The following is a 15,471-nucleotide window of genomic DNA, read 5'->3' on the forward strand; positions in this document are numbered from 1 at the left end:
TATTTGTAGATTTATTATTTTTAATATCTCAGGGCTTCAGTTTGCCATCCTTCTTTTATCTTTAAATTTGAGGCTTCCATTCTTACATATATTACCAAATAGGACTGGAAAATGAAGACTTCTTCTTGCCTAAGCAAGAAAAGAACTTATATTTATGATAGCAGACTGATTGATGCTTGCTTTTGTGGTACTACACAGCTGGTTGATTGGTGGTTGATATTTTTTGTTCTTGTATTTTGCTGTATTTCAACATAGAACTGCCTACTGAATAAGAATGACAGCCAGGCATATCTCTTTCTTTGCTAATTGAGCTAGGCATTGCTTCCTTATGTGAGCTTCATATACAAAACTCATTTATTCATTCAACTGTGATACATGGCTCTCCACTCCCCGCCCCCACCATGCATACATACCTCTCCAGTGTTAGTGGCCAAAGGATAGGACAACACAGAACAGGTACTTGCTATAGAATAGCAAGTACCCTGTAGAACTTTATCAGAAGAATTACCTTTTATTCTGACTTATCTTCACACAAATAGTTCTACTCTATGAAGGGTGGAGCAGCAACAGTCTGCTGAGTATTTTTTTTATTTGGCCATATTATGGCTCCCAAGGTCATTGTTTTGATCTTGGATTTATACTTCATAGTCAATTGTGTTGCTGGTATTCATTTTTTCCCTGAAAACTTGGTAGAGCCTCTGTGCTCTCCAACACAATGATAATGAATAATGGGCAAGGTTTTAAAATAATCTCTTCTTAAAACATTGTTCCAGTTCCATTTTAAGCTTTTTACACCAGTATCTTCACGTTCATGAATTTTACAGACTTTAAATGTTTTTCTTTACCTTTACTTTTTAAGTGTTTTCTGACTCTAGGAATTGAGCCCCCATAAACTGGGAGAACGAATCATTAGATATTGCTGTGTCTTTGTATCCTTTAAGATCTGTCTCTGCCCCAATAGCGAAACAAGATTCTTTCTTTTTCTCCTTTTCTATAAGTCCTCTAAAAAATCCCTAGAAATCTCAATTTGTTACTGCCTCAAATTTAGTTTCAAGTAATCTACTTCTGTCATCTGCTTCTAATTTTTGCAGAGTCAGGAATTTTAATGTAGTGACAGAGTTCTGGATCATCAAATTGTTTACTTTTTTGAACTCAGTTATTTTTAGTAAAGAAGATGAAGATCGTTTTCCACATTTTGGTGAAGGTTAATTTAAACCAGCCAGGACATTGCTTCTAATATATTTGAAGGACACTGTTAACTTTTTAAAATACCAAATTTGAAAATTCACAGCAGAAACACTTTGGAAGTCCTGAAAAATGGTAGCAAGAATATGTGAGGAGTAGAAGCTTCTTGAAGGTAACTTGAGGATTCCATAAGCACTTGATTAGGGGTAGACCTGATAAATGAGCTTAATATTCCGACCACATTTAACCATACTTGTTACAGATTACTCTCAAAATATAGTAATTATTTATTTGGAGGGCAAAATGTTTTAATGTATGCACAGTATATTCCAGATTCAACACTTATTTGAAAAGCTTTAACCTTTTTAACTCTTAGAAAATACCATAGTAACTTGTTGGCCAGTGTCCAACCTGTCCTTTGCATAGTCAGAAACTCAGTTTTGTCAGTCTACTAGATTTGATTAGCTACGGAGTGCTGACTAGAACTCACAGGCTTCTAAGACACTGATGCATTGGAGAAGGTTAATTTATTAATTTACAATGAGAAACAACTGCCAGAAGGCCTAAATACTCATGCTCGCCTGACCAGCTCATTGTTTCCCTGTAGACAACCCACACGGGAAGCCAAATTATAATCAGAAGGTTGCTTGGTTAGCAAGGAATTGGAACAAAAGAAGATTTCTGATTTGAATGTGTAGTGGCATCAAGCAAAGACAGCGTGATTCATTCATCTTCACATAGAGATAACCCTGCCATGGGTGGTAATCCTCAGGATCCATTGACTGAGATGCTGTCTCCTGAGCAGTGCTTGAATTGGGCACTGTCTTCATTTTTCTTGTAAGACTGCTTCTGTATATTTCCATTGCTTTTAATAGACACATTCCTTCTGAAAAAGTTAGTATCTTCCATCAGGTTATATAGGAAGGTATTTCCGCCCTTAGAATTGTTTCTTTTTAATGAGAATCTGTTTATTTCTGTGCCGATCCAAGTGAGGACATACTCACTTCCCATTTCTCTGGAGAGCACCTCACTGTTACGTTCATGGATTTACTATAGGGACTCTTGGTTATTAGTCTAGAACTCCCCAGTTACCCCCAGAAAAATACAGAATTACTGTATTAGTTTCCTGGGGCTGCCGTAACAAATTGGCACAAACTGGGTAACTTAAAATAACAGAAATTTATTCTCTCACAAGAGGCTAGAAGTCTGAAATCAAGGTGTTAGCAAGGTTGGTTACTTTTGGAGGCTCTAAGGAAGAATCTGTTCCTCTTTCCATGCCTCTTTTCTAGTTTTTGGTGGTTGCCAGCAATCTTGTGCTTTTTGGCTTCCAGCTGCATCACTCCAGTTTCTGCCTCTGTCATCACATGGAGCTTTTCCTACTTGCCTCTCTCCAGATTTCTCTCTTCTTTTAAGACAACAGTCGTGCTAGATTTAGGGCCTACTCTAAGCAGTATAACCTCAGCTTAATTACATCTGCAAAGACCCTTTTTCCAATATCGACACATTTACAGGTTCCACATAGACTTGAATTTGGCAGGGGGCTGGGAGTGGGGGGGACACTATTTAACCCATTACTGTAAAGAGCTCAGAAAAAAATATGGTTTGTCCCTTGATCTTACAGTGTTTATTTATTTATTCACCACTGTACTAGAATGAGTTACCTTTGATTATTCAAATGCTATCTATTGTTCAAAGAATGATACATTCTTTTGATTCATTTTTTTGAAAAATATGCTTGCAAACCTTTTGTTTATAAGAATTTTAGAGCTGCAGTGACCTTTAGACATCATGTAGTTCAGTAATTCTCAGTTTTGGTCGCATTAGAATCACCTTGGCAATTTTAAAAAATTCTAGTGCTCACCTGGCACCCCAGACTGATTAAATCATAATATCTAAAGAGACTCAGGCAACAGCATAATTTTGAAAATCCCTCCAGGGTTAGCGGGATTACAATGTATAGTCAAGATTCAGAACCACTGATAACCTTTGTTTTGTAAATAAGGAAATAGGGGCCTGGAATGATGAAGTGACTTCTCCAAAGCCTTAAAACTAGTTATTGGTAGCCCTGAGATAAGAGTTTATATCCTACGCCCCTCTTCAGCTCTTTCCTGCTGCCTCTCTTCCATTTAGGCAGAAGTTCTCTTCAAGTTAAGAAAAAGTATTACTATTAAAAAGTACTTCAGATGATCCATTTGGGATTTTAATTTGCAGTATCATATATAAAATTAATATATTATGAAACAGTTTTGGTGTTGTATGTGTGCTTTCTTTCTCTTTGAGGGGGAAGAATTGTTAATCCTTGGATGACTGTGTTTTTTAAATTAAACTTGAAAAAAATTACAAAGGTTTCTAATTACATTTAAAATTTGGGAACATGTTGCCATTTATTGTATTTTTATTTTTAATATAATCTTTTACCCAGTTATAATGCATCCTGCTTTTTGCCTCTGGCTGCACCACAGTCCACCTAATAGATGAAATATTTTATTTAATAATTTCCTGAGATATTCAGCAATCTTCTTTTTCACTTGAGATATAATTTTTATGTAAGTTTTAATCTAATTTGTATATAACATTTTTCATATTTTATAAAAAATGGAATCATATGATATGTACTTATTTATATCTGGCTTCTTTTGTTCAACATTGTATTTGTGAGAGTCATTTCGTATTGTTGAAGGTAGTTATAGATTGTTTATTCTCTCAGATATATACTATTCCCGTATGTAAATATACCATAATTTGTCCATTCTGCTGCTGATGGTATTTGGGTTGATTGTAGTTTGGGGTTGTTATGGATAATGCTGCTATGAGCATAGTTGTAGGTGTCTTTTGATGGACACAAGCGCTCGTTTCTGTTGGGCATATACTTAGGAGGGAAGTACTTGGCCATAAGGTACGCATGCACTCTGCTTTAGTTGATACTGCCAAGCAAATTTCTAAAATAGTTTTACCAGTTTATAATTCACCAGTGGCATATGAAAGTTTTCCTTGCTTTACAACCTTGCTGACACTTGGTATTTTCTGCCTTTTTTTTCATTTTAATTACTCTGATGGGTATAGTTGTATTGCAGTTTGGTTTTCATTTGTATTACCTTGAGACTAAAGAGGTTATCTTAAGCTCCTTTCCATGTGTTTATTGGCCATTTCTTGAAGTGCCTGTTTAAGTCTGCCTATTTTTCTGATAACTCCTTCTTTAAAAATAAAACATTAATATAAAAAATCTTGTAGACCAATACAGATTCTTATAGAGTCGAGCATGTGTACATGACTGTGAACAACTTCTCTTTTAAGTCTTTGATGAGAGACCATAAAATTGCCTAAAATTGGGATTTTCTTGAAGAAGTATACAAGTGCCTCAGGATTTACAGGTCTTAGCACAGTGTTTCTTAATCGTTGTTGTGCATCAGAATCTCTAGTGGAGCAACACCAAAGAGACTGATGAAGTACATTGAGGGTGGGGCCCTGCATCTGGAGTTTTTAAAAACTCTGCAGATGATTGTGATACTCATCCCAAGTTGAAAACTACCTCAGAGGGAGACGTCACTTGGCATTGTTGCCAAGGAGAGTTATAGGAAAATAATGATCTTAAGAAGGAAAAAAAACCTCTTAGTTTCTGTTTTTAGCTTACTTATAAGTTTTGTTAAAATTTTTGTTTTCTTAATTACAAACAGACATTTTTGGCTATTAAGATAATCATGCAGTTGACAGTTACTGTGAAAATTTTAAATATATAATTTTAAACTTTTTATTATAGAAAATTCCCAATAGATTCAAAAGGAGAAAGAGGAATATAATGAAACCATTGTACTCATTACCTAGCTTCTAAACTTATCAACACGTGACCAATCTTGTTTGATCTATTCCCACTTATATTCCCTCCCCAGTCCTGGATTATTTTAAATGCAGACATATCATTTAATCTATAAATAAGCAGTATGTATCTCTAAAAAATGGTCATAAAAAAAAAACCTGTAATACTACCATACCATTGTCACACCCCCCAAAAATGAATAGTGATTCCTTAATTTCATCAAATAGCCAGCGTTCCATTAAAAACATTTTTTTACTATTTACTTGTTTGAAGCAGGATCCAAATGAGGTTCGTTTATTTGCGATTGACATATCTTTTGAGCCGCTCTCTTAAAGTAGGGTTTCCTACCCTGTCTTGTTTTCTTGCTACTGCTGTTGTTGAAGAAACCAGGTTGGTTGTCCTATTAGTTTCTCACAGTCTGGGTTTTGCATTCTTATGGTACTGTTCATATTGTCATGTATAGTTGTAGATGTTTATAATTCTGTAAAGAGAAGCTTACCCTCGTGAATCACTTGGTGTCCTCCAGTCCTTATGTTGACATCTCTTCATTCTTTTTGGTCGTTTGAAGCTTATTCTGCAGTAGGTTCCTCAGGAGGTGCTTGTGGGTGCATTATTCCCATATTCTGAAGAGCCTATCTGTTTATGAAGGTCAGTTTGGCTGTATGTAAAATCCACAGTTCACATTTTTTTTTTGATTACTTTAAATATGTTACTCTTGTTTTCTGGCAAAAAGCATTGTCAGAAAGTATGATGACGGGGCTTCCCTGGTGGCGCAGTGGTTGAGAGTCAGCCTGCCGATGCAGGGGACACGGGTTCGTGCCCCAGTCCGGGAGGATCCCACATGCCGCGGAGCGGCTGGGCCCCGTGAGCCATGGCCGCTGAGCCTGCGTGTCCGGAGCCTGTGCTCCGCAACGGGAGAGGCCACAACAGTGAGAGGCCCGCGTACCGCAAAAAAAAAAAAGTATAATGACAATCTGATTTTTTTTTTTTTTCTTTACTCAAGACTTGGTCTTTAAAAATCTGCATGATCAAATCTTTTTTTTTTTTTTTTTTTAAGGGTTGAATGTCCTACATACACAGGATTTTCTTTAATATGAAGTTTCAAGCTGTCTTTTCTTTTAGGGGAGTTCTGTTAAATTAAGATTTTTGTATTCTATAGTATTGCTTTGGGTTTTTTTAGGGCCTGCCATTATAAGTATATCTTTGTTAATCTTCTTTGTCTATCAGGTTTTTAAAAAATTCACTTTATCTCTTCTTTCTTTTTTAAAATAACAGTGTTATTGAGATACAGTTCATATACCATAAGAGTCACCATTTTATAGTGTACAATTCAGTGGTTTTTGGGTTTTATTAGAGCCATCCTTGTGGTATGAAATGATATCCCATTGTGGTTTTGATTTTCATTCCCCTGATGGAGAATGATGTTGGGCATCTTTTCAAGTGCTTATTTGTATTTGTAGATCTTCTTTGGAGGAATATCTATTAAAACTTTGCCCAAGTTTTAATTGGGTTATTTGCCTTTTTATTAAAATGTTGTAAGAGTTCTAGATACAAGTCCCACTTATCAGGTATATTATTTCCAAATATTTTTGCCTATTGTATAGGTTGTCTTTTCACTTTCTTGAGGGTATTATTTGAAGCATAATGGTATTTAATTTTGATTTAGCCCAATTTATCCTTTTTTTTTGTCATTTGTGCTTTTGTTATCTAAGAAATCATTATCAAGTCCAAAGTCACAATGATTTACTCCTATGCTTTCTCCTAAGTTTTATAGTTTTACCTCTTATATTTAGATCTAAGATATATTTGAGTTAATTTCTGTATATGATGTGAGGAAGGAGGGGTCCAACTTCGTTCTTTTGCATGTGCATATCCAGTTGTCCGAGCATCATTTGTTGAAAGGCTATTCTTTTCCCATTAGTTGTCATGACACACTTATTAAAGATCTGCCACAATAACTTTGTGTAAGATTTGAGTGAGATCCTTTTTTTGTTGGTTATTGTCTAGTAGTGAAATGAGTTTTTCTCTACATTTAAGAGGAAGGGAATGGCAAGGTTAGCTTTTCTGGTTTCATAGTCTAGGTTAAAGCTCTTCTGGGTTTTTTGCAAAGTGGGTATATATCCCTCTATCTTGTACTTTCTGAAATGTACCTTTTTCCGTTCCTCTCCACCACCTTTATCTGAACCTTCTCTTTGCTTTGTCCCTATTGTGCTGTATTCCACAACTTGGATTCCATTCCTGGCAGTTTCTTTTTGGTGAGACTGTCTTGAAAAGGGAGCTTTGATTTGTTAATTTTGCAAGTTTATCAGGCTCAGACTGCATCATTAGACCTTACTTATACTACACTGGAGTCTGCCTGCAATTATTCATAAATCGAATTCTGTTGAACTCCCTCCCAGTCTCTGCTCCTGCTCTCAGACTGACCCCCACACTGTCCAGTGAGCACCCGCTGTGGACTGTGAGGCTCTTCTGTTCTATTCTCCAGCTGTCAGAAGCCCTCGTGCCTTCCCATACTTCTTCCCGCACAGATGTACTGTGCAGATCTCATAGTAGTCCAAGGTTTGTTTCCACCTGCTTACATTTGGAGCTTTGTCTCCTGGTTTTGTTGTAGATGTTGTCTGTGAATCTTTGGTTTTGCTATCCTCATTGCTTTGTCTGGGTTTATGGGGAGATTTAGAGGAGATTCAAAAAGTACACTGCCATTGCTCCCATCTTTCCAGAATCCTCTCATTGAAATGTTTTTAAAGCACATTCTGTTCCTTTTTTTAAATAGTATGGTGTCTACAAGTTAAACAGAAAATGCAATCCAGTCATTGATTTTGTTTTTTAATTAATTTATTTAATTTATTTATTTTTGGCTGTGTTGGGTCTTTGTCGCTGCGCGCAGGCTTTCTCTAGTTGCAGTGAGCGGGGGCTCCTCTTCGTTGCGGTGCGCGGGCTTCTCATTGCGGTGGCTTCTCTTGTTACGGAGCATGGGCTCTAGGCGCGTGGGCTTCAGTACTTGTGGCTCGCAGGCTCTAGAGCACAGGCTTAGTAGTTGTGGCACATGGGCTTAGCTGCTTCGCAGCATGTGGGATCTTCCCGGGCCAGTGATCGAACCCATGTCCCCTGCATTAGCAGGCAGATTTTTAACCACTGCGCCACCAGGGAACCCCAGTCATTGATTCTTAGTTCATAACTCCAGGTAATTCTTTAGTGAAACAAATTATAGGAACTTTTTCTAGGCTGAGTTAAGTATCATAAAATGTTATCATACCTGTTGAATGTATGTCATATTTTGACTGTGCTAAAAATCAACTTTTCCCTTTCAGAATAACAAGCCTTTGTACTCATTTGAAGATAATTCAGACTATGTTTATGATGTTATGTGGTCACCCACCCACCCAGCCCTGTTTGCCTGTGTGGATGGCATGGGTAGGCTGGATTTGTGGAATCTCAATAATGACACAGAGGTGAGCAGGAAAATAACAAAAATTGCACTGAAAAATAGAAAATTGGAGATTTATTGAATAATTTGTGAAATTCCTTTTATCCCAAGAAATGTAAAAGGACTCTGTGATTGTAGCTTCATCACAAAGAAACCAAATAAGCTTTGTACCCTAAATAATAAACACCATGCTGTGCAGAACTGAAGGGAGAAATATTGTTGCCAAGAGGACTGGGGCATTTCCTTTTACTTCTAAAAAGCACTATCCTGTCTCTAATGTCCTGACAAAGTCTCATTCATAAGGCAACTGGGATATTTTTGATTCATAGGCTAGAAAGCAGATAGTTTCAGATTGTTGACATATGTTAGCCTTAATTCTGAATTTCTAAATTTTCTCTTAGCCTTGATAGAATTGTATATTATCCATAAATATTAGTCTTAGGCTGACTTATTTGAATGAAGCAAAACGTATTTTGATGACTTGTTCCATGAAACACTGAAAACAGTGTTACTGTTAGTATAAAATTAATATAGAAATCATCAAATTTCCTAACTGCTATACTAAAATGAGTTATTAGGAATGAAATTTAACTGCAGCTATTATTTATGTTTAACCAGGTTTATTTTTACCAATGTGGAGAGGCTTGAAATGTTCTTAGAGTTCTGTACTGCTGTGTGGTGGTAAGAAGTAATGTTAGCAGTTCTGCCAATAAAAGTTTTTGAGGAGAAAGTCTCTTGGTACCTTCCCCCACAGCCCACTCTTTCCCACATCTCTTCATATTTCTAGTGGCAAGTGTCCAAAATCCCTTGAAGTAAATTAGTTGGTTATACAGGACAAGGAAATTATATACTGGAAATGTAAGAATTTTAACACTGTGCTAACTCGTGCTGTAGTAGTTTGAAGAGGAACATTAAGATACTGCTAGGGAAAGGTATTGACTGGCTAGATGACTGGACTTGATTATACATTTCTAGTTACTTCGAATGAGACCAATTTTTTTTCTTAATTTGGATTTTCGTGTTAGACATTTGTGGTCACAGTAAAATTTGGATCTTTTCTGTAATTTGCTAACTCAGAGAAAATATCTAAGTTATAATTTTTCTCTTAGAACAATTTTGGCACTCTAGAAGTTTAAATTAATCATTTGAGGATGACTCGTGTCAAATAGTAGGATTATTTTTAATCAGATTTCAAAAATTTAAAAATTATTGTGATACTGTTCTGAGTCAAACATTGAAGGTTTGCTCCATGCATGGCAAATAATTTCTTTTTCCTTAGCACAGCAGAGGGTACAGTCAGATTCCAGGGAATGGTGCCACTGTGTTGGTGACATCATCCTGCCCTGCTCCAGACAGTTCATGGGAACAGGGGCTTTGGAAAGACCCATACTCCATCTTTAGTATGAACTGTTTCTGGCAACTGTGGATCAAATCACAGGTTTTAGCTAACAGAGATGCAAGCTACAAAAGTAATTCCTGTCCTCTAAAATTGAACCGTAATGTGTTTATGAGGGCTTTTGAGATGTTTCTTTAAGTGAGGTTTTGGCCATCTGTTTTCAAATGGCTTGACTTCTTAAAGAAGTTTAAAACAACAAAGAATCCTTTATTAAAGAGAAGATCTTTCAAAATGATGTATCCAGTCATGTGAAAATTTCTTATATAAGGACTTAAGTTATTTTCCCAAACCATTTTCAAGGATTGACTATAATGTCCTTCAGAATGTGTCACTGAACAGGAAGAAAGTCGGGAAAATTCTTTATTTTCATCTTTGTTTTTAAAAATGTAGCCAGATTGGAGGAAAGAAGAATTAGTTTTACATGTTTATAGAAATCCTGATGAAACTTTTAACACTGCACTATATTTTAAATGACTTTAGGTGCCAACTGCCAGCATTTCTGTGGAGGGTAATCCTGCTCTTAATCGTGTAAGATGGACCCATTCTGGAAGAGAGATTGCCGTGGGTGATTCTGAAGGACAGATTGTTATATATGATGTGGGAGAGGTATGAGGCTCACTGCCTATAATTTTGACACATCTGTTTAGCTTTCACCGCATTGTAGTGGCAGTATCTTTGTGGCTAAAACTAGTCTTTGAAGTTCATGAATCGATAAAACTTACTTTTCACTATAGAAGCAACTCTTGAGATTAATTTTCTTTCTAAACTGAATGTCCTGTGTCCCCATGCAGCAGATTTTGAGGGTAGTATCATATGTTGGAAGTACTTCAAGCATGCATTGCTGGAAATTAGAAATTCTTCAGGCAGAAGAAATTCAGAGTTATAGTTGGATTTTGGGGCTTTACAGAATTGTTATTAAGATTTTATTTTTCTGTATTCATAGATTTCTTTGGGCCAAGTAGTGGAAATCAAAAGTAGTATCTTTTAAGAGTTATCTGATGACTATGTGAAATGTCAGTCTTGACTCCTTGAGCCTTGTTGCAAATCCATTATTATTGAACCCAACAGGATGACTTGCAGCTCTCTCATCTTTACTGTTTGGGTTGACTGTACACGATGCTCAGGAGTGATTTCCTCATGTTTTAGTGCTGGCTAGCACCTTATTCACTCTTTCTTTTGCTATGCCTTATGATTCCCCATTCTCTCTGGAAACCCCACAGCCTCTAGCAATTAGATCTGGAGGGAGGTAGAGTGAATCATTTAGAACAGCCAGTTGAACTGTCTGCACAGATGGAACTACTCTGTATCTGCACTATCCAACGTGGTAGCCACTGGCCACATTTGGCTATTGAACACTTAAGATGTGGCTAGAACAACTGAAGAACTGAATTTTTTATTTTATTTAATTTTAAGTAAGTTAAATGTAAATAGTCACATTTGTCTGGTAGCTACCATATTGGTTATCACTGTCCAATCTAGTCTCAAGTCATACGGTAGATTTAGAAGCAGGCATATCCTTTTGCCACACTGAATGTTTTGTGCCCTAATGTGGCATGCCTGATTCCTCAAATATTATAATGACAGCTGTCAAAAATTTTTGGTTATTGGACTGCTTTAGTGAGGCAAAAGCATCACAAGCCTCCTTTCCCCTTTTGCTATTGGTACATCACTAAAGTGGTAAGAAGTAGCATACCTTTTGATGAAGATGGATTAAGATATCAGGAAAGGTTATCTTAGGTTCCAAACAAAAATAAACACTTAGAAGAAACCAGATCTTATGAACCATGCTTCACAAATTATTTATACTAGGAATGGTGCAAGAAGTAAAAATTTTTCAGGACTTCCTGCCACCAGCAAAATCCATGAGATAGTGCATAGGAGTTATATTTACAGAGCATCATTGTCATTCTCTCTTGCACGGATGATGATAATAGCAAAATCGTTTCTGAGGCTGTCAAAACACACTTCCCAAACACTATCTTTTGTTTTGAAATGTTATAAATCATTGGTATAGTCTCTGTAATTATGGAAAGGCCATTCAGGTCAATTATTACTTTTTAATGGGAAAAGTATTTGAAAACACTGAATAATAGTAGGTAAGATGATCTTTTATTTCAGTGTACATAAAACATTGTATTTCTTTTAACAGCAGATTGCTGTCCCCCGAAATGATGAATGGGCACGGTTTGGCCGAACACTTGCAGAAATTAACGCAAACCGAGCGGATGCAGAGGAGGAAGCAGCTGCCCGAATACCTGCTTAGCTCCTGAAAAGGGAATATGTAGCTGTAGTGGATTTGGGGAAGACTCTTAAGTAGATCCTAGAACTATTTGCATGCTTCTGTCTAAATGATAATTAAAAGGAAATTTCGTGGATTAAACTGTGGATTTAATGCAGCAAGCAAATCTTACAAAGTCCTTTTTTATATAACATGCATCTTGTTTTGGATTTGTGTCATTTTTAATGCAGCTGATTGACTTTACAGAATGCAGCCTTTTCTGAATTCTTATACACAGGTGTATATTTGGTATTCTTTTGAAGTCTTTTCAGCTTATAACACTATATACAGTTATTTCTAAAGCACAGATTAAGTAAGTTCTACATATTTTTAAATAATCACAATTCCCTGTTATACTGATAATGTTCTCACTAACCATAATATGTAGGAACATTGTTTATTCTTAGCCATAGCATGAATACATCTATCCAGTTCCATTCTGATATTCTTTTTTTCTTTATAATTCATGTGATAACAGTCTATAAATAAACACAAATATGCTTTAACTTTTCAAATTTTCATTTTGATTTACTCCTTGCAATTAAAATTTTATTAAATTCTGCTGCTTTTATAAAGTATCTTTTTTTCATCTCTTTCTTTAAGCTCCTGTTGTAAGCAGCCACCTCAAACCTCATAAAGCTTTGTGCCTTAAATATACCATATAGTATACTGTAGATCTCCCAGTGCATTATGAGCTGATGTCTAGATAATCGATGTCAGTGACAAAATTTTTCCTAGGTTAATTTTTGTTTTAATCCCTTTTTTCTTTCCATCTAAGATAATTTAAAGAATAAACAGAAAGCTGCCTATTATTTTCACTGATTGAGATTATATGTGAGCCCTCTGAGACTGAAACCTCCTTTGAGAGAAATTGATTTTGTGGTTGCAGTAGCCATGAAGGAAAGTGCTCAAATGAATTTTGTCATTGAATCAACTCCACATCTTGAGATCTGTTACTACAACCCTATCTTATAAGCCTGAAAGGTAAGTGGCAGATATCTAAGAATTTGTGTTGCAGTCAACCTGTTTCAGGACTAGAGAAAAGGATTATGCTCAGATACTGAATTTATCCACTTTAAATTGTCCATTTCCTTGATCCTGACCTTTTGTCTTTCCAAAGTTTAACTGTCATTTATTCAACAACATGAACTAGGAAGGAAGAGTAGATGCCAGATTTTGAACATTTTTGTTTGGTTTGATTTTCTTAAACTAACAAAGATCTGTTGGGAAATGAATTTTTAAGTAATTTATTCTTAACTATGAGTATTGTATAGTGTGAGGAATAATTGACCTGGAATATTAGACCCAAATTCTATTTCTAGCTCTGGCACTCATGGGAAGTGTGATTTTAGCCAACCAAGTCTTTCCATCTGACTTCTTTATTATCTAGGAATTAAGTGAGGATTAGATGATTTCTAAATTTCCTTCCAGCTCTAAAATTATTGATTGTAATTACTTCAGGCAGTTCTCTATTTTTATATATTCAGTTTTCATAAGTTGACACCTCATAATTGCCTATTATATACCAAAGATTTTTTTTAATATCAGCAGGCAAATAAATAAGTTATCTCATGGTGGTAATGTCTGTGAGTCAAAAATTCAATTTAGCAGGGTCACACTGTCTTAGTATAGAATTCATGTAATCACTAAAATAGTTATTGCATTCTTGCCCACCATTTATATAAATGACTAGGAAAAGAGAAAACATAATTATGATTAAGGTTGGAAATCACGAGATGTGGCAAATCCAGCTGCTCATGGGATTCAAGTTGATGTATCCAATTGTGAAAGAATAAAATTGGTAAGTGTTTGTAAAATACTTCTCACCTAAGAGTTTTTGCTTTTTGGAAACAACTTTCCCTCCCCTCCCCAAAAATGCAGTGTGGACCTTTATCTTTGCCCATTTAACTTTAGTCTACATTTTTAAGAACACGTGAATTTAATGTGAGGAATTGCCTTTTAAAAGTTGACTATGTAATAGCAAAAAAGAAAGTACTGAGGCTGTCAATATTGATATGAAATCTTCTGACAGATTAAGCTGACTAGAAAAGTGTTGCAGCTCTTCACTCTTTTAGAAATGAAAACCTTATAATTTAAAAAAATATCCACTTACAGAAATTGTACCTTATTTGTTACCGGTTATAGTTTTTTTCTGAGTGGGAAACAAGCCATAGCTTTCTAGCTAATTTCTTGTTTTGTGTTTATTGTTTGGTTGTTTTCTTTTTGAATGAGAAGTTAAAGATTATTGGTTACCCTCGTTTGTGTAGAGGAAGAATACTTAGTTTTGCAGACAATAATTAACTTGCAGTAAACCTCAGAAATAACCATTGTTTGGTATCATTTAAGCCAAAAAAATGAAAATTCATTGGTAGAAGCCATCTTCTGGTTTATTGATCCAGTTCCCTACAAAGTTTAGAAAATCTCTAGATATAAAATATTGTTGCAATGATGCTGAGATATTGCATATTGAAGGAATGGATGACTTAAAATTTCGGAGGAGGAACTAAAGGAAAGTAGTGTTAGGGATGGTCCTTGTCTTTCAATATTGTAAGAGCGTTGATTCATTCTGTTCTGTGCTAGTACTGATAGACTGTAACCTCTACCACTTGAACCACATGGAAAGGAAGGTGCTTGAATGAGTGAATGAAAATCTGTGAAGTGTACAATTTTTCATCTTTCCATTTTGTCAGACAATGCTTTTTAAATGTCTTTCCCACAATCCTGGTATTTCAACATTGGCATTGTGATATTTTATAATTAGAAAATGGTGTACAATTAAGTACATTGGAGAGAATGGAGCTCTGATTATAGCTTCAGCTGCTCAGTGGCTGTGAGAACCAAGCTGTTTCAAACATGACATAGCGCCCCAGGTGGTGGTATTATGTCTGAATCTTGGGCATAAGTCTAGGTAAAAAGCCATCGGCTTTGCCTCATTTGATGGTTTAGTGATGGGATTCCCATTGAGATTTCCCCCCACACACACCCCGCCCCAAGATAGAGGCAAGAAACGAGTTCTTGCTTTCCTGCTATTATCTTGCTGATTACTAGGCAACTAGGGACCTTACAAGTTTGGGAAAAATACCTGGGAATCTCTCTCTTTTTTTTTTTTGGTTACAAGGCATTTGGGGTCTTAGTTCCCCGACAGGGATCGAACCCACGCCCCGTGCATTGGAGGCACGGAGTCATAACCACTGGACTGCTAGGGAAGTCCCAGTGGCAATCTTATTTTTGATTCATTAAAAAATGCTAGGAAATTATTTACTTAGAGATCTGGTTTACAGGTTCTGGGGGCCTCTAGTGCTACCAAAGAATAGAAGAGTTACCCCAAAGGCAAGAAGAAAAGAACAGCCATGTTCATTATTTCTTTTGAA

At 36.0% G+C, this 15,471-nt stretch overlaps 1 protein-coding gene across 1 annotated transcript in view; it reads left to right on the forward strand.

Annotated features, from left to right (window-relative positions):
* DYNC1I2 (dynein cytoplasmic 1 intermediate chain 2) overlaps positions 1-14,203 on the forward strand; it is a gene marked incomplete at its 5' end in the record, with an annotated part of 50,959 nt that extends 36,756 nt beyond the window's left edge. The window contains 3 exons of the mRNA XM_082841552.1: positions 8,311-8,451; positions 10,303-10,428; positions 11,972-14,203. Coding sequence (XP_082697678.1) covers positions 8,311-8,451; positions 10,303-10,428; positions 11,972-12,085 — 381 coding nt within the window. The 3' untranslated portion in view covers positions 12,086-14,203. The remainder of the gene's footprint in view (positions 1-8,310; positions 8,452-10,302; positions 10,429-11,971) is intronic.
* Between the last annotated feature and the right edge of the window lie 1,268 nt (positions 14,204-15,471).

This window comes from Leucopleurus acutus (assembly GCF_964270905.1).
Source record: "Leucopleurus acutus genome assembly, chromosome: 6".
Lineage (NCBI taxonomy): Eukaryota > Metazoa > Chordata > Mammalia > Artiodactyla > Delphinidae > Leucopleurus > Leucopleurus acutus.